General features: G+C 40.4%; 1 protein-coding gene across 1 annotated transcript in view; it reads left to right on the forward strand.

Annotated features, from left to right (window-relative positions):
* Positions 1-24,905, forward strand: part of MYO7B (myosin VIIB) — a 355,055-nt gene that overhangs the window by 189,916 nt on the left and 140,234 nt on the right. The window contains 4 exon segments of the mRNA XM_053711560.1: positions 2,686-2,805; positions 2,883-3,056; positions 14,798-15,025; positions 15,763-15,930. Coding sequence (XP_053567535.1) covers positions 2,686-2,805; positions 2,883-3,056; positions 14,798-15,025; positions 15,763-15,930 — 690 coding nt within the window.

Consider the following 24,905-nt stretch of genomic DNA (forward strand, 5'->3'; position numbering starts at 1 on the left):
CTAACAGACTAAATTTAATTCTCCCTCAATTAATTCACCAAGATCAAGTTGGTTTTGTTCCCTGCCACGAAGCTAAAGATAACACAATCCGTAATCTTCATTTAATATGGTATACTAAAGTAGAACACTTCCCCTCCATTTGGTTATCAACCGATGCGGAAAAGGCCTTTGACCTCGTTGGATGGCCTTTCCTATGAGCTACCCTAAAAGCCTTCGGGATAGGGGACAAGACGTTACATAGAACTTTTTCACTTTATAATTCCCCTAGTGTCAGAATATTTCTCAATGGTACCTTGTCTCGGCCGTTTTGAATAACTAACGGCACTAAACAGGGTTGTCCTTTGTCCCCATTGCTCTTCACCTGTCTCATAGAAACACTAACGACAAAATTATGGCTTAACAGAGAAATTACAGGTATTTACCTCAAAGGAGAGGCATACAAGATGTCCTTGTTTGCGGACAATATCCTCTTCTCTCTCTCAGACCCAGTAAATTCGATCCCCCCACTATTGAAGAAGCTAGATTCTTTTTTTGTGATTAATAAAAATAAGTCAGAAATATTAGAAATAGAGCTTACTTACCAATTAAAACACCAGATTACTAAAATATGTCCATTTAAATGGTGCAAAGATTCCTTACGATATCTAGGTATCCAATTAGCAGATAACCACAATGCCATATTTAAATTGAATTATATACCTATTAAAACAGCTCTAATGAGTGATCTTTCTTCCTGGAATAAAAAAAATCTTTCATGGCTTGGCAGGATTAATACCATTAAAATTTATGCTTTCCCAAGAATTTTATATATACTACAAACACTTCCCATACCTTTACCTCCTAATTATATCCTACAAATTCAGCAACTATTTGGTTCCTTTATTTAGAACAGAGGACCCCCTAGGATAAACAAAGATATTATGTCTCGTTCAAGTACTCAAGGTGGGTTAGGAGTACCACATATAAATTCTTACAGACAATCCATATTTCTCCAGAGAATTTTAGACTGGAGACTACAAGATCACAAAAGGTGGATCACTCTAGAAGAAAACCTAAACCCGCCCTTAGACCTTCCCTCCATATGTTGGCACCCAAACCCCACACATAGGGTTAACCAGATAGTTAACCCAATAACTAAGGACACGCTAAAAATATGTAACATTGTAACTAGGACACATCCCTACCTCTCTTTATGTCTAGGTCCACTAACATCAATATTTCATAATAGTAAATTCTCCTTGAAAGATTTGAACAAGAACATATTCGATAATACACCCATAAAAGAGCTACACATAGATGACCTAATAGCAAATGAATCAATTTGTACACATGAACAGTTAATAAAAAATGGACACTTGTGGGCTTATAATTGGTTCTCTTAAAGAAGAGTACATCACTATGTTACAACACACCGACACTCACGGAACATGACTCGTCCCTAACTAATCTAGAAAACTATTTAACTCTAACCCACTGGTTAAACACAGTCTTTCATACATCTATAAGATTATTACTCACCCCCACCTGGTAATCTACCACATTCAATTGAATCATGGGAGAGAGAACTTGGGATGATTATAACCCCTCAGACCGCAATAAACATTTTTCATAATGTAAAATCGTCCTCTTCCTCTATCCTAGAAATAAATTACAAAATCTTACATTGCTGGTACCTGACCCCTAGAAGACTCTACAAATTATTCCCAAACACCAGTAATTGCTGTTGGCGTTGTAGCCATGTGGGTAGTGGCATGAGCTATATGTGGTGGTGGTGTTCACAGATTAACTCAATATGGAGAGATGTAATTAGAAAAATAGAAGGTATCTTTCAAACACTTTTGCCAATGGACTCTTTGATATGGTTGTTAAATAAATCCATCAAACTACCCCAGAAGCATTTTTATCCCTTACGGATAATCATGATAAATAGTTTGAAAGTTGTTATTGCTCAAAATTGGAAAGCTCCTACTATGTCATTATGGAGATGTAAGGTAACGAACTTGATTGAACTGGAGGAATACAGTTCCTTTAAATCAGGAACTAGAGATCAATTCACAGAAATACAATGTACTTGTGAACACTACTTGAAGATCCTTGCAAACATCACACCCCCTTGACTAAAGAATTGATTGTGCACTTTATAATTTAAAATAATTAGCTTACATTCAGTAAGGTACAGCACATGATAACTTGTTGTACACTGTAAATTTCTTGTATTAAAGAAGACACCAAGACTTAAGTGTTATTGTTAGATTTAATTTTATAAAATTAAATATTCCAGAATCCACAATGCATATTATATATACTATATGTTGACACCGTTGTTATTGTTATGTCAATTATTTGTAACATGTGCAATGTCTTTTATTTTCTTCCTTCTATGTATGTATGCACTTATGTTGGATTCTCAATAAAAAGAAACTGAAAAAAAATAATAATTTAATGCGCCACTTATAATCTGGCCATATATGTGTTCGTGTGTTTTATATTATAATATATATATATATATATATATATATATATATATATATATATATATATATTTATTGTTTGTTTCTTAATGGTCCTTTAATACTATTTATAAAACCTTTCCTTTTTTGAATGTATTTGTCCTTTAAGCTCTAATTTTTAGAGCCAATGGAGTTTACAACAACGTGTTACTTATACTCTATCCTGTATACCTAGTACCTGATGAATTTTATTGGAAGTTCAAAGCTGGCACACAAAACGGTCTGTTTGAAGCAGCTGAAACGAACCCTGGCTAATGGAGTCAGATCTGAGCCTCCCAGCTGGATGGAAATGCAGGTATATCATTTATCTCTTAACTCATAAAAAACTTTGTTACCTTTTGTATTACTTATCATTTGTCATTTCTTCTATAGGCCTTGAAGGGTGTGGCAGCTATGGATGTGACTGTTGGTACTGTTACAGGTCAGAGTCTTAATTTCAATGCTGACTCTGCCACCACAGCCCGAGAGATGTGCAAAGCCATAGCCCAGAAACTACAGCTGAAAGATGCTTTTGGCTTCTCACTTTACATTTCCATATATGACAAGGTACATAAGATATGTTTACAATGTCACTCTGATTGGCAAATTTAACAAATCAAGTTCTGAGGTTTGCATGAATGGATTATGATAAAGTGGTGCATCCGTACTTTAAAGTGGATATAAAACTGATTCTGTTTACCTATGTAATTCAATGTTTGTTAACCCTTTGATGACAGGATCAATTTGTCTGATGTAGACAAATTAAAATCCTGCAATCATGCACGCGATCACAAGATTTCAATTATGGGATTGGGTCAGCGGGACGTCCCTATGACACTAGGCAGACCCTCCAGACCTGGATCCCATCCTGATAGCGCCGTTGGCTTCAGGACAGCCAAACGGCTAGGACGTTCTTTTCTGTCCTAACGGTGCTAAAGCCCGGCCCGGTTAGGACGGAATAGAATGTTGTAATGGACTTAAAAGGTTGACCTCTGGTAGTTGTCACTATAACATGTTATATAAACTACAAATTGCATTAAACCATATAGATTGTAAGCTTTTCTGTTATTTAACAGTAATAGAAAACAAATGCAAGAGTAGCCTAAACTAAAAAAACTAAACTGTTGTCATATTTCAAAAAGGAAACATTAATAGAACAGTATTACAGTTCTCTTTTTAAACTATAAAAAAGAAAACAAAATGAAAAAAAATAACAATAAAGCAAACATGGAATTAGTGTAAAAATATAGCTCACATTCAAATCATTTATCCAATTTATTTTTCGCGACAGTTGACTTTTGTTTTGAGTAATGTTTCTTGCATGTATTTTATTTTTTAATTCTGAACTATCATTAGTAGGATGAAACAAATTACTGAACTATTAATATTTTATCAACCTTACCCCATTCCCTTGTCTCATCATGTACATACCCTTTCTTTCTAATGACACGGTGAGTCCACGGATCATAATCAAGTACTGTTGGGAATATCACTCCTGGCCAGCAGGAGGAGGCAAAGAGCACCACAGCAAAGCTGTTAAGTATCACTTCCCTTCCCACAACCCCCAGTCATTCTCTTTGCCTCTAGTACAAGGAAGAGGTGAAGTAATGAGGTGTCCTGATTAAGATTCTTCTATCAAGATTTTTTTATTTTGAAGTCTGGGCAAGAGTGCTCTGGCCTTCCATCACAATTTGGGTCTAGCTGTACTCCTCGTTAGTCTCTTCAGCAGGGCTGTGATGGCTTTAAAGCATTTAGGAACTTGTAAAGTGGACTTTGCTGCATTTTTCCTAACATGTTGCTGCCCTGGTACAGAAAGCCTGAGTAAGCTTACTCTGTCTTTCTTTTTACACAGGTCTCTATGAGGAGCGGCATCTTCTCAAACTTTGCGAGTCGTCTGACTGCCGGACGACTAGAATGCAGGTAAGTGCCTTTTTTTCTGGGGCTAGAAGGCTGGCACTGAAGGGGTTAAGGCTCCCTGCTATTCAATTTGGGTAAGGGTTTTTACTGCAGAGAGCAGGGCACTGATGCATTTCTTATGGAGACTAGGGGTTAATATCCTTTAGGTCAGAAAGGAGTTAACCCTCTATTGCGGGTTCAGTTTTGTTAGCTTCTTTTATGTTAAGATAGTTATGTTGTTTAGAATCCTCATAGTAGGAAGAACTTATAGGGCGATGAGAATATTTTTTAGGTGCTTCGCTAGTAGAGCAAGATTGTCGGCTCTGGGTTCGTATGAACACCTACACAGATCTTTTATTTTTTATTGTGTACTGGTTTCGGCTGTGGAATGTTGCATGAAACACGCTTCATTCTTTGTGATCTAGGACTCCGCCTTTTTTCTTCAGTAGTAATGCGTAGCGGCTCCATTTCTTTATCCTCTGGGTCGGACCACGTGACCCCGCCTTCTTTCCTCAATACGGAACGGAGAGGCGCCATATTGCAATAATAACAGAGTTCTGAGCAGTGATTTTTGTTGGATGCAAGCTCTATAGCAAAGGAAGCTAGAGAGGGCTAAGTCACTTTATTATTAAGAGTGTTATGTTTTACATTCCAAAATGTGTGCCCAAAGTCAGTTATCTTCTGTAATTTCACTGCACATTACATCAGAGCGTGTAGTAAACTGTAGTAAAGTTGTGACTCTTGTTCCACTGGAATGTTTCAGTAAAAGCATTTTTATGTCTGAGAGCAAGCGCATTATTCAGAACCTTCATTGCATCATGTCCTACATGGGCATCCGTGCATTATGGGTTTACTATACCTGTAATCACAATGTACATTTGTTTATATTGGATTTCCTTCACCTAAGGAAATTCTATTTTAATTTCTGTGAATAATTTTCCTTTACTAGTATGGAACAGAGCTCTGTTCCTAAATATATAATTCTTAAAGTGACAGCTTCAGTTTAAATAATTTAATTTATAAAAATTATTTTAGCTTCATGTCTCCCTGGATGATGCTGCTTAGGCTATGCCACAGCTTTCTCCTCAGTCGCCCCAAGCCTTTTTTTTTTTGTCACATGCAGTGCCCTGCGGTTCCTCTCAATCTCCTAGAGGAGTTATTTGCGTGCAGAATTGTCTGCCCAGGTGTATTTTGGCATCTGTGGCTTTATCTGCTTTTCCTATCTAAAAGGGAAATCGCAAGAGGTTATTTTATGAATCGGATAGTAAGGTTTCTGCTCCGCTTGTGGCTGCAACACATTTTGACCTTATAGTTTTATGAGCAGGATAGTCGGTAGCATCTGAGGGTTAAACCTCAGATTTGGACAGTGTAATTCCTTTATCTGGTACTGAAGTAGTTCTCTTCAGATTAAAGCCTAAACTCCTTTCTGTTCAGGAGGGGTTGGCTACTTAGTAAACTTCGACTCTCCTGTCGTGGTCAATCCTCTAGAATCTAGTGAATTCTATATTTACTAGGATTTATTTATAAACATTTTCCTGTTTTCGTTTGTATTAAGAGATATTTCTCAGGGATGGGGGATGTCAAGGATTACCCCTTCGCCTGTCTGTAATAGCTGTCTTCTTTAAATATCATGGTGCAGCCATTGCTATTCTGGTTAGAGACCTTCAATCCTTAGTTAGGATAGAGGCTCATTTATAAACTCTTATGGACAAGTGCGGCTTCTTTTTGGAAAGCTTTGTATGATTCCATTTTGGAGGACTCAATAAGGAGATCAATGACAGAAAGACTGTTAGGCCAATTTTTTTTATTTCTGTTGCTGCCTTTCGTTCCCTTGTACTTCAGGTGAAGTCTTTCCCTTTGTTTTCCAAGCAGGAGCAGTCCAAGTTCTCTGGGATATCCAGTCAGTCTTGGATCAGGCTGAAGTAGGTAAAGAAAACCGCAGCTAACTATCATTCAGCATGAAGGTTCGCCCCAGAACAGGATTGGATCCTGTGGGCGGCAGTCTGTCTCAGTTTTTTTCTCTTGCCTGGATACTAGATGTTCTAGATCCCTAAGGGACTGTAGGTATAGTGTCCCAAGGTTACGAATTCTCCTTTCCAGGAGTAGGTTCCTCCTCTCATGCTTCTTTGTAGCCCAGATAAAAGAGAGGCGTTCTTGAAATGTGTTCAGAATCTTCCTCCTTTGGAGGGATTGTTACAATTTCAGATTAGGAACAGGATATAGTTTCTTTTTCATTCTATTCCAACTACCTTTGTCCTAATTTAGGCATCAAATGTTTAAATTTGTTTTTCGGAGTACCGTCCTTTAAGATGGAGACTCTTTGCTCCATTCTTTTTTTGGTGCTAGAGGGTCAGTTTATAACGGCCTTAGATCTAAAGGATGCGTATACTCAGTTTTCCATTCAAAGGGATCATTTCAGATTTCTGAGTTTTGCTCTCCGGCTGAATGTTTTTCAGTTTGTGGGCCTATAATGGCTTTGCGACAGCTCCCAGAATTTTATAAAGGTTCTGGACCGCGATCAGTTTCGGGATTGCAGTGGCATCCCTCCTGGACGTCCTATGGTCCAGGCGCCATTTTTCGATAAACTAGATCTCATTGGAGGTTTCTTGATTTTTTTTTGTTCCACGGATGGAAGTGGAGCTAGTAAAGAGCTCAATTTTCCCAGCTGCATGGGTATTCTACCTAGGAATTAATGTTTGAGAGCTCAGCAGTTCTGCATGCTCGGTCAGTGGAATGGGGATTATACAGATGTCTTGGAGTATCTAGATCTATCGACAAGAGTCTCCTTTCCGTGTTTTTTTTTTTTCCATCAAGATATTTAGTCCCTGGACTCTCGCTTTGGAGACCTTCCTAGGCATCTGACCGTGGTCACCAGCCTGCTGGGCTGGGGAGGTGTCTGGGACTCGTTGAGAACTCGCTGGGGAATTAGCTCAAATGGTAGCCGGTGAGGTAGCTCAGTTGGTGAATGCCTTGACTACAAAAAGCCTGTTTAACAGATCCAAGGTCACAGGTTCAAATCCCGGCAGGGCCGACTCAGCAAAGTGCTATTAGGCCAATTTAAAGTAGAGCGCTCGCTTATCATTCAAGAGGTAGCGGGTTCGCTGCTCTCATTATAACGCAGGGACTTTGGTCCCGGGAGAAGTTTGATCTCCCCTTTATCTTTGAGGTGGATAGCGACTTTCAATGCTCTGATGGTTTGACCTCAGTGGTCTTTAGCCCATTTTATCGGGTAATAGACAGACAACATAGCCTCTGTGACCCCATCTGCCACCCACATTTATGGAAGGGACTTCAGGGATGCAGCATTCTGAACAGTAAGACTTCTCATCCCGGGGAAGTGGGAACCCCATCCGGGAGTGTTCTCCAGGTTATCTCCCAAGTGGGGGTTTCCAGAATTGGTTCTGCTGGGGTCTCGTCAGAACGCAGGTTCGGTTTGAGGTCAAGAGAGCCTCAAGCCTTTTAATAAATGTTCTGGCTGTTCCTTGGAACTTCAGATTGACATATCCTCCTTCTCTGTTTGTTCTCCTTCCGCGGTTCAAGTAGGAGAGAGCATTAGTTTCTACTGGCTCCTGTGTGGTCTCGTAGGATCTGGTATGTGGATCTAGTAGATATGTCATCTCTATCTTCATGAAGACTTCTGCTGGGGAAGGATGTTCTGCCTCGGGAGTCCTTCCATCATCCAAATATAATTTCTCTGAAGCTGTCTACTTGGAGATTGTTCTCTTGTTTTTAGCTAATCGTGGATCGTTTGAATCGGTTCTTAAGACCACGATTCAGGGTCGAAAGCCTATCCCTACAAATATTTTTTATAAGATATGAAAGCAGCCTATGTAGCCTAGTGGTTAGCTTTGTGCCTTGCAACTCAAAGTTTGTTGGTTCGCATTCAGCTGCTGGCGCCGGATGTCTATTTTACAGGATCCCAAGGATCTTCTCTTTTATCCAGGTAGGCCTGAGAAGTGGGTTATTTGTTAGTGCCCTCAAGGGTCAGATTCAGCGCTTGCCATTCTGCTGCTCAGATGTACAATCACCTTCAGGTCCTGGTCGGAATCAAGACTGTGTTTAAGCCAGTTGCTCCTTTGGAGCCTTTACTTTGGAGCCTTCCGTCATCCAAATATCATTTCTCTGAAGCTGTCTACTTGGAGATTGTTCTCTTGTTTTTAGCTAATCGTGGATCGTTTGAATCGGTTCTTAAGACCACGATTCAGGGTCGAAAGCCTATCCCTAGAAATATTTTTTATAAGATATGAAAGCATCCTATGTAGCCTAGTGGTTAGCTTTGTGCCTTGCAACTCAAATTATGTTGGTTCGCATCCAGCTGCTGGCACCGGATGTCTATTTTACAGGACCCCAAGGATCTTCTCTTTCATCCAGGTAGGCCTGAGAAGTGGGTTATTTGTTAGTGCCCTCAAGGGTCAGATTCAGCGCTTGCCATTCTGCTGCTCAGATGTACAATCACCTTCAGGTCCTGGTCGGAATCAAGACTGTGTTTAAGCCAGTTGCTCCTTTGGAGCCTTTACTTTGGAGCCTTCCGTCATCCAAATATCATTTCTCTGAAGCTGTCTACTTGGAGATTGTTCTCTTGTTTTTAGCTAATCGTGGATCGTTTGAATCGGTTCTTAAGACCACGATTCAGGGTCGAAAGCCTATCCCTAGAAATATTTTTTATAAGATATGAAAGCATCCTATGTAGCCTAGTGGTTAGCTTTGTGCCTTGCAACTCAAATTATGTTGGTTCGCATCCAGCTGCTGGCACCGGATGTCTATTTTACAGGACCCCAAGGATCTTCTCTTTCATCCAGGTAGGCCTGAGAAGTGGGTTATTTGTTAGTGCTCTCAAGGGTCAGATTCAGCTCTTGCCATTCTGCTGCTCAGATGTACAATCACCTTCAGGTCCTGGTCGGAATCAAGACTGTGTTTAAGTCAGTTGCTCCTTTGGAGCCTTTACTTTGTTCTTAAAGTTTTTAGTCAGTCTTAGTTTGAGCCTATCCACAAAGAAGAAGGCGAGAGCATTAGAAATAAAACTTAACCTTTATTGGCAAGTAAAAGATTAGGACATGCAGGATGTCATTACAAACTAGAGATAGGGTACCTCTGGCTGGCAAGGCTTACGTGTTTCGGCAACAAATGGAAATACCATCTTCCAAACAAATATAATATAGATATATATAAGTGTAAACATGAATTATCAAACAGATTAGACTCGTGAACACTCAGCAAGAGGGTATCAAAGAAGTATATATAGAGATGGTTTGTTAATCCATACATACATACATACTTACATATATATATATCAAGAATATACCATGTATTCAAAACTATATGTGCATGTATCAGCAATCCTATATCCACTAGTTGCATAGAAATTATTTTCTACAAAATATCGACTAAAAAAAGCTATCTACATATATACATGCTCATATCTTCCTAGTAAATACCACATTAGAATAGGCTAATGTATATGCATATTCATTCTGATATGACCAACATATATTGGGGGCCATAGTATACAGGATTTTATAATGGAGCATTCAGGAACGCATTTTCAACAGCTAGTGGAAAGAAAGGAGAGAGAGAAAGAGAGAGAGAGAGAGAGAGAGAGGAGGTAATCAGGAAGGGTCCTAAGAATTATTAATATTATTTGTTTTAAATATGGTTTATTATTTAACAAATGGATTACTCCCAATAATTGATGAGATCAAACTCAGAGTTCAATCCATTTGGGATTCTGGTTTCCAGTTCAAAAATCCATAGCATCTCTCTCTTGCTTAATGCAACTTCCCGATCACCTCCTCTCTTAGGTCTAAGCACCATATCTATGGGCTGCCAGGAGAAGCTAGTCAGGTTTTTTTTGTGAGTTTGAGCAAAATGGTATACCAAAGGGGTAGTCGCTTTACCCACTCTGATAGCGGATAGATGTTCCCTAATCCTTGTCCTAATGTCTCTGGTAGTGAGCCCAACATATTGTTTTCCACATAATGTACAAGTTATACAATATATAACAAATGTTGAGGTGCAATTAAGACAAAAGTTTACTTCGTAGCACCTACCAGTGACAGTGGACCGGAAACTGTCTGACACAATTAGGTAGTCACATGCTCCACATCTAGAGCTGCCACATTTGTAGGAGCCTTTACTGGTAAGCCAAGCACTACCTGAGGAGATGGACTTAGGTAGGACAGTGGGGGATAGAATATTACCCAATGTTCTATTTCATCGATACGAGCACCTAAGCCCTTCTCTGACACACTGTATAAGCCTATCATCAGCAATCAACATACCAAAATGATGTTTGACGATGTTACAAATCTCCTCATATTTTGTGCTATATTCTGTAACAAATGTTACACCTTTATGAACTTTCTTATTATCCAGCTGTCTATCTTTGAGCAGATCATGTCTACTTATTTTGTTGACCTCTCTCTGTGCCCTGGCCACTACTTTATTAGAGTAGCCTCTCTGAGTAAGGCGCCTTCTCAGTTCTGTCATTTGTACCTCACACTCTCTAGCGTCAGAACAATTCCATTTCATCCTCATGAGCTGCCCCTTCGCTATTGCATACGGTACATGTTTGGGGTGGCAGCTCCTGGCATGCAGTAAAGAATTACCTGATATAGGCTTTCTAAAAAGATTAGTTTTCACTGAGCCATCAGGACTACCACTCAGCACCACATTTAGAAAGTTAATACTGTATTGTTGGATCTCACTAGTAAATTTAAGGCCTATGTCATTAGTATTTAGCTCTTTCACGAACAGTTCCAAGTATTTTAAGCTACCGTCCCATACAAAAATCAAATCGTCGATAAAACGACGGTAAAAGGTAATGCAATTGCGAAATTAATTATTATCTCCAAAGATGTGGGACAGCTCCCACCAACCCATAAACAGGTTGGCATAGGAGGGGGCAAATTTAGCCCCCATAGCTGTCCCACACCTTTGGAGACAAAAGTTACCTTCAAACTCAAAAAAATTATGAGCCAACAAAAACTCAGACACTCGCAAAACATAATCCTGAAAACCTACTGTAAAGGAGGACCAGAAAAAATGATAGTGCTTCCATCCCTTTGGGATGTGGTATGGAGGAGTACAGGGCTGTTACATCCACAGTGGCCCATAGATGTATACCATCTTTCCAGGTAACATCATACATCAAATTCATTAGGTGCTTGGTATCCCTCAGAAAGCTGGGTAAGGCCTCCACAAAGAGATGTAGTATCATGTCCAACCATTGGGAGAGGTGTTCAAAAAGTGACCCAATGCCACTAACGATTGGACGACCTTTGAAGTTTACAAGAGACTTGTTCACCTTCGGGAGGTGGTGGAATACAGGTGTGACTGAATGTTCCACATAAATATAGGCTGCAGTATCTCTATCAATGTAGCCTTTTTCAACTCCCTCATCCAGAAGGTGCATCAATTCTCTCTGAAAATGACAAGTGGGGTTGACAGATAGCTCAGAGTAACAGTGATTGTCATCAAGCTGGCGCATAGCTTCACCTATATAGTCAGCCTTATTAAGTACCACTACCGAGCCACCCTTGTCTGCATTCCTTATAACAATATTTTGATTGCTGGCCAGAAGTGCTAAAGCCTCCTTTTCAGTCTTATCCAGATTATCAACTGACTTTTTGGTACGGTCGGCAAGTGCCCTGAGATCACCTTCCACTCTTCTATAAAAGTTTTCCACAATATGACCCCTACTGTGTATGGGGTAAAACCTTGAGGGTGGCTTCAAACCTCTCACACGGTTAGTGTTTAATAGAGCATCCAGCACATCCCCTTCAACAAGAAGAGTGTTAAGTGAGATCAGGTCACATGACTCAGAGAAAGTCAAGTTGGTATTTAAATTAGTGGTAACCCATTGTGTAGACTGTCTTGAAATAGATGGCATTGTGTCTTCTCCTGAGAAGTGGCCCTTAAGTGTGATGTTACGGATTAACCGATTCACATCTATCACTGTCCTAAATAAATTAAAATTAGTTGTGGGCACAAATCCCAGACCAAGACTCAATACACGCAGCTTGGCATCCGTCAGGACTATATCAGCTAAGTTTATGACACGTGTTATTTGTATTTCGTCTGATGTCTCGTCTCCCTCAGCTTGTATCCTGTTTTCTCTTGACCTACTGTCCCCCCTCTGTCCGGTTTGTTCTGTGGCAAAGAAAAAACCTGTTGCAAATGCTCCTGACCAATATCAGAATTAATAGGTTTAGCAAAGTTAGTATCCCTGGTGTCACTCCCTCCTCTTTCAAGATTATGACTTTGAGGGGTAATCGACTCACTAGGTTTGTATTTGCTCCCTGTACCCTTAGGTCTAACAGCTGGATCTGATCCAGCACTCTTTTTGGGCATGGTGCTAGTGACTGCTTCCACAGCCTGATTGATTATGTTTAAGGATGCCCTTTTGAGCCTACACATTCCATAGACATTCCATAGTGTTATCTTGGATAGTTTTGTTTTTCTTCTGCTCACAGGGTTTCCAAACTCTCAGATTTGCAGTGTGGTTTCCTTATCTTGTATTTTGGTTGATAAGGCAGTTCTTCGAACCAGTTGTTTTTCTTCCTAAGGTTGTTTCGAACAGAGATTTTAGTCAGAAACTTGTTGTTCCTTTTTCTCTGTCCTACTCCGTCTTCTCATAAGGTTCGTCGGCTGCGCAACTTAGCTGTTGTTCCGGACCTTATATTTTCTTTACAGGCTACAAGGGACTTTGTCAGTCCCCTGTATTGTTTGTTGTTTTTCTAGTTATACATATAAGCCAGTAAGTTTTTCGCCACTTCTGTTCTCTGGTTGAGAAGTGTTATCGTAGGGCATATGAGCCTTCTGGACAGCAGCCTCCTGAGGGAATTACAGCTCTCTCCACTGGGGCGGTGTTCTGAACATTTTTGTAAGGCAGCGATTTGGCCTTCCTTCCAGGCCTGGATGATCCAGAGCGGATCCGTGAGTAGGCTCAGCACAGGACTGAGCTTTACCCGCATCAGGGACTCCCGCTGCAACTGAGGCTAACTTGGGTCTAATCTCTTAATGCCTGAAGGATGTTCCTCTCCCTGGCTTCATGAGTTCTACAGCCTTCATATTGCAGGGAGGCATGTTTAAAGGCCGCTTTATCTATTGGTTGAAAGCATAAAAGCGTTATCCAATCGCATTGAATCATGCACGGTAAAAAGACCAACTGAGTCATCAAGCGAATAACCGTTTGCCCTGAGGAAACCCCAATGACGTAGTGTCACGTGGGGGGTGAAACGCGCGTCAGCAGTGACGTTCTCGAAGTGAGATACTCTGTTGCAGACTTTACAGACGGCTACACAAGTTCCGAGTGTGCAGCAACTAAGGAGGATCACCATAGGCTCAACGCCTGCCTTCGATGGCCGTGCCTGTTTGAAAAACGAACCGTTGGAATCCTAAATCGGCATTACGGAGGAGATAAGTCGTCACGTTCGTATTTATGATAAAAAAAACTTTGCCTTTTCTTGCTTACGGACATTGTTCGGCTAGCACATGGTGAAACACGTAATGTATATGGAGTCACAAACCGAAGTATGTGAACTGTTATTGGGACCTTTTTCACACCTAAGTCCTTGCAATCGACATGAAGAGCTATAGTTCCAGGTTCACTACCGGGAATATATGAACTGTTCACTTCACTTCTCCCCCATTTCTTGCTGCCATTTTGATAACAATGTTTTATATACCACTACTGTTATTATCATCAATTATAGCTATGGTATAAACTAGACTCGCTTTGGGAGTGTGTACATAGATCATGTTATTTAATTATAATTCATGACACCTAATACTATACTTGAGATAGTGGTGTCCTCTGAAGTAGGTGTTGTACACAACCCCCTAGTCTCTGTTATCATACCGGACCATTAGTTTCTCTTATGTGCATGTTCCTATTTATGTAATTGAATTGTATGCATTGATTAGGACATCTAAAGTGTTAATAACAGACATGGATCCTCATGGATCAATATGATAGCCGATTAATGCGTCTAAGGCGCAGCTATCCTCTAGTGGAGGTGTTGTTCAGTTAGCAAATTGGGAATGTGGTTTTATATTTCCCTATATAATGGTATGGAGGTCTGCAACGTGTATTTGCTGTCGAGTACACTTATGGTTCATTTGTCTTTTTATGAATTTTTAGGTACCCTGTCTGTTATGTGGATGCACGATCTTGAAAGCACTGTGGTATCTATAAAATGAGGTTAACTTCTTTGACCACTGGAAAATTAAATAAAATGCTGTGCTGAAATCCCTGTCTTGCATGTAGTTACTTGTCTTAGTTTCTACTTTATCTCCCTTTATTCCTGATGTTCAAATATATTTTGTGTTGGCTAGTTTGTTTGCTCTGAAAGGTTATTAAATAAGCCACTTTGTATATGTGCTTGTAATACCTCTTTATCCTCACCACCTAGGTCTGGTCATTGGGCAGTGGGGTAGAGCACTTAATGGATGGCATATCACAGTGTGAGCAGTTGGCCAAGGATCAGGGGGAGCAGGAGAAACATGCTCCTTGGCGTCTGTTTTTCCGTAAAGAGATCTTCACTCCTTGGCATGACCCCACAGAAGATCCTGTCAGCACAGAGCTTATCTACAACCAAGTTATTCGAGGGCTGCGTTTTGGGGAGTATCGTTGTGAGAAAGTAAGAATTATAACAGTATTTTTTGTTTGGATGAGTCTTCAAAAGCAGGACATGTGTATATCCTACCTAAGTAGCAGATAATGTGGTCAGGTCCAGCATCACTGAGGTCTGTTAATATATTAACATCTTATTGGCCCTGATTGCCATTTTGAACTTCAAATACATTGCCAGTAACCTGAGACTCCAAAATATCTCCCATGGAATTTATAACAGTTGCTTGGACCTTGATTTGCCTTTTTCATATAAAAAAAATACATGCAGAATTCCTGTTTGGAAAAATATATACCCCATAAAATTGTTACCAAGACTGAACAATCAAAACTGTGGCCTCCTGTAAATGTTTTGCTGTCTTGTGGAATCCTTAATGCAACTAACGAGCAGTCATAGTTCCACTTAGGCATTATGTTAAGAAAAAAGGATCACTGCATATTAAAGCCAGATTTGTTGCTGTCCATAAATAAATTTAAATTAATTAGTTTAAAAACAATGCTTTAACTGATCTCTTTAAAATGATGTATCACTTCAGTGACCCTATGAGGACTACAGTACAGGAAAACATATGTTAGTTGAAACTTACATTTGCTGCCTCCATACTTTGCCCACGATTGCTGGAACACCATAAAGCATACTTTTGAGTGCTCGTTGCCTTGGATGCAAACATGTACAGTGTAAATTGAATAGAGCTGTTTCCTCTGCATTAGGTTAATTATACAAAATGAATACTAATTATCTTGCAGGAAGATGACCTTGTAGAGTTGATGGCGAAACACTATTACATTAAATTTGGAGCGCAGATTAAAGATGAAACCGTGGAACGTGTTATACAGGACTGTATTCCTGCAAAACAGCTTGAGAATAAACCTATTTCTTATTGGGACAACATGCTTAAAGCAAAGCAAGCCAAGGTAAGAGACCTACCTAGCAAAACCTTCTTTATTGTACATCTAAATAACAAATATATTATGTATTATATATAAACCAGAGACTAAGAAATCTCTTACAGGATGAATTGAAAATCTCTGTTAACCTATTTCAATTCCTGTATAGTTATGTCTTAACAGTAGCTTCTGATGTTTGAAATAATAATGGTATGTTGATCTCATAAATGTTATTAGTACATTGTGGTACTGTGACCATGTTTCATGCACCTTCCATATGTGGTCATTTTCTGCTGTTCTACCACCACCTGTTACTACCCCATGGTTTTCCATTATATTATACATATATTTTATAAATATATGATACATACAGAAATAACGAGTGATGATTAAATTGGGAAGTAAACTTTAATAGTATGGTGTTATTGTGTTACTTTGTATCTAAAGAAATCCCATATCTGCCGCTTGTTTAAATCAGCTTCGCACAAAATGTAAATCAGGATTCACCTATATATCTTTATAGCTATAAATGTTTTATCTATTACCAGTAGTTGTAATATAGATTTAAGTTAACAGAAATGTTAGTAGCTGAAGGTGTAGTTATAGGTTTGTCAGAACAATGTCCAGGCATAGGTGAGAATGATCGTAGATAATTAGTTAAGGTTCTTGGTAGGAATTAAACTCGATTCTAAAGAAAGCCCTATTCAAAAGTGGCAACTGGGTAAAGCAAAGCACTAAGAAGCAGGAAGCCAAAGTTCAAGGTCAGGCACCGACTGTTACTGACAAAAACGCAGCAAGAGAGATTAGCCTGCACTCAACCATGGGGCAAAATGCAGGAAATGCTAAAAACATGAAACAAATTATTTCTTCTGTTAAGTGTGATCAGTCCACGGGTCATCATTACTTCTGGGATATTACTCCTCCCCAACAGGAAGTGCAAGAGGATTCACCCAGCAGAGCTGCATATAGCTCCTCCCCTCTACGTCACTCCCAGTCATTCTCTTGCACCCAACGACTAGATAGGATGTGTGAGAGGACTATGGTGATTATACTTAGTTTTATATCTTCAATCAAAAGTTTGTTATTTTAAAATAGCACCGGAGTGTGTTATTACCTCTCTGGCAGAGTTTGAAGAAGAATCTACCAGAGTTTTGCTATGATTTTAGCCGGAGTAGTTAAGATCATGTTGCTGTTCTCGGCCATCTGAGGAGTGAGGTAAACTTCAGATCAGGGGACAGCGGGCAGATGAATCTGCATAGAGGTATGTAGCAGTTTTTATTTTCTGACAATGGAATTGATGAGAAAATCCTGCCATACCGATATAATGTCATGTATGTATACTTTACACTTCAGTATTCTGGGGAATGGTACTTCACTAGAATTACACTGTAAGAAATACATAAAGCTGTTTAATAACTAGAGATTATGTTTAACGTTTTTGCTGGAATGTAAAATCGTTTTCATTTGATGAGGTACTGTGTGAATAAATGTTTGGGCACTATTTTTCCACTTGGCAGTTGCTTAATCTGTTTTTCTGACAGTTTCTGTTCTCCCTCACTGCTGTGTGTGAGGGGGAGGGGCCGTTTTTTGGCGCTTTTTCTATGCATCAAATATTTCAGTCAGCAACTCATTGTATTCCCTGCATGATCCGGTTCATCTCTACAGAGCTCAGGGGTCTTCAAAACTTATTTTGAGGGAGGTAATTTCTCTCAGCAGAGCTGTGAGAATTATAGTTTGACTGAGATAAAAAACGTTTATTCTGTAATTTGTTTCCTGCTTTCAGAATTTGTTATCTTTGCTAATGGGATTAAACCTTTGCTAAAGTTGTGTTGTTTACAAGGATTGAGGCTATAACTGTTTCAATTTATTAATTTTCAACTGTCATAGATCTTCTGTGCTTCTTAAAGGCACAGTACATTTTAATATTATTCTAATTGAATTGTATTTCCAAGTTGCAAGTTTATTTGCTAGTGTGTTAAACATGTCTGATTCAGAGGATGATACCTGTGTCATTTGTTGCAATGCCAAAGTGGAGCCCAATAGAAATTTATGTACTAACTGTATTGATGCTACTTTAAATAAAAGTCAATCTGTACAAATTGAACAAATTTCACCAAACAACGAGGGGAGAGTTATGCCGACTAACTCGCCTCACGTGTCAGTACCTACATCTCCCGCTCAGAGGGAGGTGCGTGATATTGTAGCGCCGAGTACATCTGGGCGGCCATTACAAATCACATTACAGGATATGGCTACTGTTATGACTGAGGTTTTGGCTAAATTACCAGAACTAAGAGGTAAGCGTGATCACTCTGGGGTGAGAACAGAGTGCGCTGATAATATTAGGGCCATGTCAGACACTGCGTCACAGGTGGCAGAACATGAGGACGGAGAACTTCATTCTGTGGGTGACGGTTCTGATCCAAACAGACTGGATTCGGATATTTCAAATTTTAAATTTAAACTGGAAAACCTCCGTGTATTACTAGGGGAGGTGTTAGCGGCTCTGAATGATTGTAACACAGTTGCAATACCAGAGAAAATGTGTAGGTTGGATAAATATTTTGCGGTACCGACGAGTACTGAGGTTTTTCCTATACCTAAGAGACTTACTGAAATTGTTACTAAGGAGTGGGATAGACCCGGTGTGCCGTTCTCACCCCCTCCGATATTTAGAAAATTGTTTCCAATAGACGCCACCACAAGGGACTTATGGCAAACGGTCCCTAAGGTGGAGGGAGCAGTTTCTACCTTAGCTAAGCGTACCACTATCCCGGTGGAGGATAGCTGTGCTTTTTCAGATCCAATGGATAAAAAGTTAGAGGGTTACCTTAAGAAAATGTTTGTTCAACAAGGTTTTATATTGCAACCCCTTGCATGCATTGCGCCGATCACGGCTGCAGCGGCATTCCGGATTGAGTCTCTGGAAGAGAACATTGGTTCAGCTACTCTGGACGACATTACGGACAGGCTTAGAGTCCTTAAACTAGCTAATTCATTCATTTCGGAGGCCGTAGTACATCTTACTAAACTTACGGCGAAGAATTCAGGATTCGCCATTCAGGCACGCAGGGCGCTGTGGCTAAAATCCTGGTCAGCTGATGTTACTTCTAAGTCTAAATTGCTTAATATACCTTTCAAAGGGCAGACCTTATTCGGGCCCGGGTTGAAAGAGATTATCGCTGACATTACAGGAGGTAAAGGCCATGCCCTGCCTCAGGACAAAGCCAAAGCCAAGACTAGACAGTCTAATTTTCGTTCCTTTCGTAATTTCAAAGCAGGAGCAGCATCAACTTCCTCTGCACCAAAACAGGAAGGAGCTGTTGCTCGCTACAGACAAGGCTGGAAACCTAACCAGTCCTGGAACAAGGGCAAGCAGACTAGGAAACCTGCTGCTGCCCCTAAAACAGCATGAATTGAGGGCCCCCGATCCGGGATCGGATCTAGTGGGGGGCAGACTTTCTCTCTTCGCCCAGGCTTGGGCAAGAGATGTTCAGGATCCCTGGGCGCTAGAGATAATATCTCAGGGATACCTTCTGGACTTCAAATACTCTCCTCCAAGAGAGAGATTTCATCTGTCAAGATTGTCAACAATCCAGACAAAGAAAGAGGCGTTTCTACGCTGCGTACAAGAGCTCTTGTTAATGGGAGTAATCCATCCAGTTCCACGATCGGAACAGGGACAGGGGTTTTACTCAAATCTGTTTGTGGTTCCCAAAAAAGAGGGAACTTTCAGACCAATCCTGGACTTAAAGATCCTAAACAAATTCCTAAGAGTTCCATCATTCAAGATGGAGACTATTCGGACAATTTTACCTATGATCCAAGAGGGTCAATACATGACCACTGTAGATTTAAAAGATGCTTACCTTCACATACCGATTCACAAAGATCATTATCGGTACCTAAGGTTTGCCTTCCTAGACAGGCATTACCAGTTTGTGGCTCTTCCATTCGGATTGGCTACAGCTCCAAGAATCTTCACAAAGGTTCTGGGTGCTCTTCTGGCGGTACTAAGACCGCGGGGAATCTCGGTAGCTCCATACCTAGACGACATTCTGATACAAGCTTCAAGCTTTCAAACTGCCAAGTCTCATACAGAGTTAGTGCTGGCATTTCTAAGGTCACATGGATGGAAGGTGAACGAAAAGAAAAGTTCACTCGTTCCACTCACAAGAGTTCCCTTCCTGGGGACTCTTATAGATTCTGTAGAAATGAAGATTTACCTGACAGAGGACAGGCTAACAAGACTTCAAAGTGCTTGCCGCACCCTTCATTCCATTCAACACCCGTCAGTGGCTCAATGCATGGAGGTAATCGGCTTAATGGTAGCGGCAATGGACATAGTACCCTTTGCACGCTTACACCTCAGACCACTGCAACTGTGCATGCTAAGTCAGTGGAATGGGGATTACTCAGACTTATCCCCTTCTCTGAATCTGGATCAAGAGACCAGAAATTCTCTTCTATGGTGGCTTTCTCGGCCACATCTGTCCAGGGGGATGCCATTCAGCAGACCAGACTGGACAATTGTAACAACAGACGCCAGCCTTCTAGGTTGGGGTGCCGTCTGGAATTCTCTGAAGGCTCAGGGACAATGGAGTCAGGAGGAGAGTCTCCTGCCAATAAACATTCTGGAATTGAGAGCAGTTCTCAATGCCCTCCTGGCTTGGCCCCAGTTGACAACTCGGGGGTTCATCAGGTTTCAGTCGGACAACATCACGACTGTAGCTTACATCAACCATCAGGGAGGGACAAGAAGCTCCCTAGCTATGATGGAAGTATCAAAGATAATTTGCTGGGCAGAGTCTCACTCTTGCCACCTGTCAGCAATCCACATCCCGGGAGTGGAGAACTGGGAGGCGGATTTCTTAAGTCGTCAGACTTTTCATCCGGGGGAGTGGGAACTTCATCCGGAGGTCTTTGCCAAATACTTCGACGTTGGGGCAAACCAGAGATAGATCTCATGGCGTCTCGACAGAACGCCAAGCTTCCTCGTTACGGGTCCAGATCCAGGGATCCAGGAGCAGTCCTGATAGATGCTCTGACAGCACCTTGGGACTTCAGGATGGCTTACGTGTTTCCACCCTTCCCGTTGCTTCCTCGATTGATTGCCAGAATCAAACAAGAGAGAGCATCAATGATTCTAATAGCACCTGCGTGGCCACGCAGGACTTGGTATGCAGACCTGGTGGACATGTCATCCTGTCCACCTTGGTCTCTACCTCTGAAACAGGACCTTCTGATACAGGGTCCCTTCAAACATCAAAATCTAACTTCTCTGAAGCTGACTGCTTGGAAATTGAACGCTTGATTTTATCAAGACGTGGATTTTCTGAGTCAGTTATTGATACCTTAATACAGGCTAGGAAACCTGTTACCAGAAAGATTTACCATAAGATATGGCGTAAATACCTATATTGGTGTGAATCCAAAGGTTACTCTTGGAGTAAGGTTAGGATTCCTAGGATATTGTCTTTTCTACAAGAAGGTTTAGAAAAGGGTTTATCTGCTAGTTCATTAAAGGGACAGATCTCAGCTCTGTCCATTCTGTTACACAAACGTCTGTCAGAAGTTCCTGACGTCCAGGCTTTTTGTCAGGCTTTGGCCAGAATTAAGCCTGTGTTTAAAACTGTTGCTCCACCATGGAGTTTAAACCTTGTTCTTAATGTTTTACAGGGCGTTCCGTTTGAACCCCTTCATTCCATTGATATAAAGTTGTTATCTTGGAAAGTTCTATTTTTAATGGCTATTTCCTCGGCTCGAAGAGTCTCTGAATTATCAGCCTTACATTGTGATTCTCCTTATTTGATTTTTCATTCGGATAAGGTAGTCCTGCGTACTAAACCTGGGTTCTTACCTAAGGTAGTTACTAACAGGAATATCAATCAAGAGATTGTTGTTCCTTCTTTATGCCCAAATCCTTCTTCAAAGAAGGAACGTCTACTGCACAACCTGGATGTAGTCCGTGCTCTAAAATTTTACTTACAGGCAACTAAGGAATTTCGACAAACGTCTTCTCTGTTTGTCATTTACTCTGGGCAGAGGAGAGGTCAAAAAGCTTCCGCTACCTCTCTTTCTTTTTGGCTTCGTAGCATAATTCGTTTAGCTTATGAGACTGCTGGACAGCAGCCTCCTGAAAGAATTACAGCTCATTCTACTAGAGCTGTGGCTTCCACTTGGGCCTTCAAGAATGAGGCCTCTGTTGAACAGATTTGCAAGGCTGCAACTTGGTCTTCGCTTCATACTTTTTCCAAATTTTCCAAATTTGACACTTTTGCTTCATCGGAGGCTATTTTTGGGAGAAAGGTTCTTCAGGCAGTGGTTCCTTCTGTATAAAGAGCCTGCCTATCCCTCCCGTCATCCGTGTACTTTTGCTTTGGTATTGGTATCCCAGAAGTAATGATGACCCGTGGACTGATCACACTTAACAGAAGAAAACATAATTTATGCTTACCTGATAAATTCCTTTCTTCTGTAGTGTGATCAGTCCACGGCCCGCCCTGTTTTTAAGGCAGGTAAATATTTTTTAATTTATACTCCAGTCACCACTTCACCCTTGGCTTTTCCTTTCTCGTTGGTCCTTGGTCGAATGACTGGGAGTGACGTAGAGGGGAGGAGCTATATGCAGCTCTGCTGGGTGAATCCTCTTGCACTTCCTGTTGGGGAGGAGTAATATCCCAGAAGTAATGATGACCCGTGGACTGATCACACTACAGAAGAAAGGAATTTATCAGGTAAGCATAAATTATGTTTTTGTCATAGTACTTAACCAAAAGATGATGAACCCAAATGCTTTGGCCTAGCAACTAATGTCACCGTTGACGTCATTAACTAAGCCCCAGCTGTATTCTAATCATTATACTAGGTATAGTAGTGAAATATCTCCTGTCTCCATAATACTCCGCTTCTCAGAAGGTAAACATGTGCTGATGTGGCCCATCTCATCCACCTTACTACCACTGATCTCCCCACCCCTACTACATGGTAAATACTTGGGGATGTTATTTTATTGAAAAGTAAATTTATATTTTGAATTAGAATAATCATTTTTGCTATTGCTGCTATTTCATGGGGCGACATTTGTCATCCTCATGAGCACGGAAACTTTTTCCTAGATCTATACGTATTTAACTAAATTGAAATTGCAAGAAAAAACAAACAAAGATTACTTTATATTTGTATTATTTTGTCTACCAGCATATAAATAGTCATATTAAAACTAGTGATTCTTTTTTTGGAAAAAAAAAATATTCTTTATTATTTTTTTATTATTATCATTTTTAAATATAACTGTTATTATAAAGTTTTAGATAATTAAGCCTACATTACAATGAACAGTAAATATGTAACAATTGTTGGATACATATGGGTATCGACATATTACTTTTGACTAATGTTAGCCTCAACTTATAAGTGCTTATAAGAGAACATAAGAACAAGTGAAGAGAAAACCGTGTGTACTTAATAAGTTTAGGTCATGCTGGTAGAATGACCATAGGGTTAGGGCTGGTCAGCAGGGATTTAGTACAGTAAATAAAAGAGAAGGGGAGGAGTTATGGAGAGAGTGTGTGGGGATTATTATGAGGTGTCAGGACTGGGCAGAAGAGCAGCTTTAGGATGAGAGTTGGCCCACATAAATTTAAATGGGTGGTGTTGCTGGGTGAGATTTCTATGATCAGTGTATTTTTTTATCTCATCTCAATAAAAACTCCCTTCCTGAAAGAAGCCAAGTTTATGACTTTTGAAGAAACCAAATTCCTTCAATTGTAGCAACTCACTAGTCTCACTCCCAACCCAGTTTTCTTTATAAGTGCTAGAGTAGGCAATAACTGAAATTGAATACCTAAAAAGAGGTTTGAAAAAAAAATGTTCAGTTTGTGACAAAAACAAAATTTATGCTTACCTGATAAATTTCTTTCTTTTGCGATGTACCGAGTACACAGATTCATCCTAACTTGGCAGGATCAGACTGATATACTTCAGGAAAGTTTTCTTCTGTGAAAAGCACACTGGTCTAAAAGAGGCTGCTTCCGGGTGGTAAATCGCCATAGAACAAGCCACTGAGCTGTTGTTCGTTCCTGGTAGAGCGCTTCTCTCTTTGTATGCATCCTAACTTGTGGGATAGTGTCCTTCCTGACAGGAAGTAGCAAAGAGAGCACCACAGCAGAGCTGTCTATATAGCTCCCTCCTTAACTCCACCCCCCAGTCATTCGACCGAAGGCCAAGGAAGAAAAGGAGAAACTATAAGGTGCAGAGGTGACTGAAGTTTACATAAAAAAATACTATCTGTCTTGAATAGACAGGGTGGGCCGTGGACTCGGTACATCGCAAAAGAAAGAAATTTATCAGGTAAGCATAAATTTTGTTTTCTTTTGCATGATGTACCGAGTCCACGGATTCATCCTAACTTGTGGTATACCAATACCAAAGTTTTAGAACACGGATGAAGGGAGGGACAAGACAGGAACCTAAACGGAAGGCACCACTGTTTGCAAAACCTTTCTCCCAAAAATCGCTTCATACCTTTTCAAAATTTTACAAATTTGATACTTTTGCTTCTTCGGAGGCTAAGACCAAGTAGCAGCCTTACAAATCTGTTCAACAGAAGCATAATTTTTAAAAGCCCATGTGGAAGCTACCGCTCTAGTAGAATGAGCTGTAATCCTTTCAGGAGGCTGCTGTGCAGCAGTCTCATAAGCCAAACGGATGATGCTTTTCAGCCAAAAGGAAAGAGAAGTCGCCGAAGCCTTTTGACCCCTACGCTTTCCAGAATAGACAACAAACAAAGAAGATGTTGGACGAAAATCTTTGGTTGCCTGCAAATAAAATTTTAAAGTATGAACCACGTCCAAGTTGTGCAACAGACGTTCCTTCTTACAAGAAGGATTAGGACACAAAGAAGGAGCAACAATTTCTTGATTGATATTCCTGTTAGTAACAACCTTAGGTAGGAACCCAGGCTTGGTACGCAAAACCACCTTATCAGCATGGAACACCAG

Source organism: Bombina bombina, chromosome 4, assembly GCF_027579735.1.
Source record: "Bombina bombina isolate aBomBom1 chromosome 4, aBomBom1.pri, whole genome shotgun sequence".
In the NCBI taxonomy this organism is placed as follows: Eukaryota; Metazoa; Chordata; class Amphibia; order Anura; family Bombinatoridae; genus Bombina; species Bombina bombina.